This window comes from Penaeus japonicus, unplaced genomic scaffold (genome assembly GCF_977035675.1).
Source record: "Penaeus japonicus unplaced genomic scaffold, GWHDUDI00000001_assembly GWHDUDI00000016, whole genome shotgun sequence".
Classification (NCBI taxonomy): Eukaryota; Metazoa; Arthropoda; class Malacostraca; order Decapoda; family Penaeidae; genus Penaeus; species Penaeus japonicus.
The window spans coordinates 15,216,150-15,218,649 of NW_028234418.1; the positions used below are offsets into that span (position 1 = coordinate 15,216,150).

General features: G+C 39.6%; 1 protein-coding gene across 1 annotated transcript in view; it reads left to right on the top strand.

Annotated features, from left to right (window-relative positions):
• Positions 1-2,500, top strand: part of LOC122253707 (sodium- and chloride-dependent glycine transporter 2) — a 10,927-nt gene that overhangs the window by 5,602 nt on the left and 2,825 nt on the right. The window contains exons 6-7 of the mRNA XM_043016981.2: positions 1,528-1,660; positions 2,499-2,500. The exon at positions 2,499-2,500 is cut by the window's right edge and continues 133 nt beyond it. Of these exons, the coding sequence (XP_042872915.2) occupies positions 1,528-1,660; positions 2,499-2,500 (135 nt within the window). The remainder of the gene's footprint in view (positions 1-1,527; positions 1,661-2,498) is intronic.

The following is a 2,500-nucleotide window of genomic DNA, read 5'->3' on the forward strand; positions in this document are numbered from 1 at the left end:
TATTGATCAGCAACAAACTCTTCATAGAGCTTCTGTCTTGTTTCATCAATATTCAGTACCTTTGGTGCAAATCCTTCTGGCGCATAGGCAAAACCTTCACAGGTCGGGGAGCCTGTTAAGCTTTTCCATTAACGATAAGAGTTTGTTGTCATTACCAAGGATGCCCAAAGGTTTTTCTGCTTGACACGTTTCAGTGTGACGTCACTGTTATGGCTGCAACCACTGTTATAATGAGCATGTGCACAGCATACCCTCAGAGGTAAAGCACCCAGTTATGGATACTTTTAAAATGAATTCTCAATATAACGTTTGTTATAAGTTACGAATATGCATAGAAAGAATTTATGTGCTATTATATAAATACGACGTAAATGTCACAAACCTCTGAAATTCATTACTACATTGGTACTTTTCTTTCTGTTAACAATGTGTTTAAATGTCATAAATAATTAGTGTATTTATACTTACGAAAGACGAATTCAGTTAGTACGATAAGTACAAATTACGTAATCAGTGAAAGTGTCCAAAGACAGAAATTTCATGGACCTACATGAAAGTGACATGGCTAGAAAATGCTTCTTAAGGGAAAAAAGTTTTTTCTCTTGAACCCGGATGCATAACATTGATAGTTGACTATTTTGAGACCAAGGCCTATTTCTAGCATTCCCAAACACTCATGGCCCACTACCAATTAAAAAGAATGTAATCTCTAACCCTCTCTTTCTGTCTCTCTTGTTCCTCTTTCTGTACCTTTCTCTCTTTCTCTCTCTCATACCTGTGTCTACAGACATGCCTACATAAGTCTATTATTCCTAGGGATTTCACTTATATAAAGAAACAGATATGTCAGAACAGGCATGTTAGAGAATTCTTTTCTCAATAGATTGCAAGACTTTGCTTAGGTTTTGAATTGCGAGAGAGTCATGTCTTCATATTGTAGTATTTAATAATTTGTAAATAATAAATTGATGTATCCAAGCCGAGGTTTAAAGGTTATTCATTCTCAATGTTATTGAAATAGATCCTACTAATAGAATTCATAAGCATACTCTTTCTAGTATGTATAAGCATGAGGGCCTGTGTAAAATATGACAGTTATTCCAATTTACAGTTATAGCTTCTTACGGCTTCTTACAGTTATAAGCTTTCTAGTAGGAATTAGTGACATCATCAACGGGAACCCTCAACGTTAAAGTTTTGATGTCATTACCGAAGATGCCCACCCACAGTTCACCTAACGCTCCATAACCCGCCTACTGTAAGCCCCACGACCCGCCTACTGTAAGCCCCACGACCCGCCTACTGTAAGCCCCACAAACCCTCCCACTGTAAGCCCCACAAACCTGCCCACTGTAAGCCCCACAAACCCGCCCACTGTATGCCCCACAAACACTCACTGTAAGCCCCACAAACCCTCCCACTGTAGGCCCCACAAACACTCACACTGTAAGCCCCACAAACACTCACACTGTAAGCCCCACAAAACCGCCCACCACCCACCTCAAACCCGTCGATTCTCTCCCTCAGTCAGAAGCTTCTGCGCGTCTCATCCGGCATCCACGACCTCGGCGGCATCGAATGGCCGGTCGTCGGCGTGACCTTCCTGACGATGGCTTTCCTCTTCTTCAGCGTCTTCAAGGGGATTAGAGTCATGGGGAAGGTAAGGTTGATTTTCTTTGTGAGTGAGTATCTAGGTTTACATGTTCAACATCAAATATATGGATTTTTTATTCTATAGAAGTCCTGGGGCTGGATTCACTAGCAGTTTGTTAAGACCTTTCTCAGTATCTGTTCTCAAAGATGGCTCATGCGATTTCGACAGCGCCTAGCAAAGCATTATTCGCTAACTGATCAAACAAGAGCTCATAGTTGATAAGGAGTGATTTACCCAACTCATAACAGATGGCACTAGTGTTGTTTTCTATGGAGCAATCAGTGAGACCATTATAATAAAATTTTGGGACTAAATATGGAAGAGCATGATTAAGAGAGAAAGGAAAATATCATAGATGAAGAAATATTTGTTTTCCCGCTGAGGACAGGCTCACAAAAAAACGTTGCACTACAAAGTTCAACCACTATTGATATACAATTCCTTTTATCAGTCGTCTGTTTATATCAATTACAATTGCTCATAATAGTTACTTCCTACCGGTAAGTATGAGTATTGTAATCACCATCGGTACTTCATATCCCATTTGGAATGTATATAAACTTTATTTAAATCATGAAATGGGGAAACTCATCCTCTGGCAGTGTAGTATATTTAGAGGCAGTTACAAACTAAAGAATATTATCCTTAGTTCACATAATTGCAAATGGTTCATATTGGAGCTCAGAAGCACCCTTAAGGTTCTGATTGTAACTGCCTTTGTGAATCGACCTTTCGGAACTTACAATCATTTAAGCGAGTTAAGGTCCCTTAAATACGTTGGTGAATCTGGCTCCTGTTTGGTTAACATACACCTTGGTGTCTAAATGGTCTTATGTCCATGCAGGT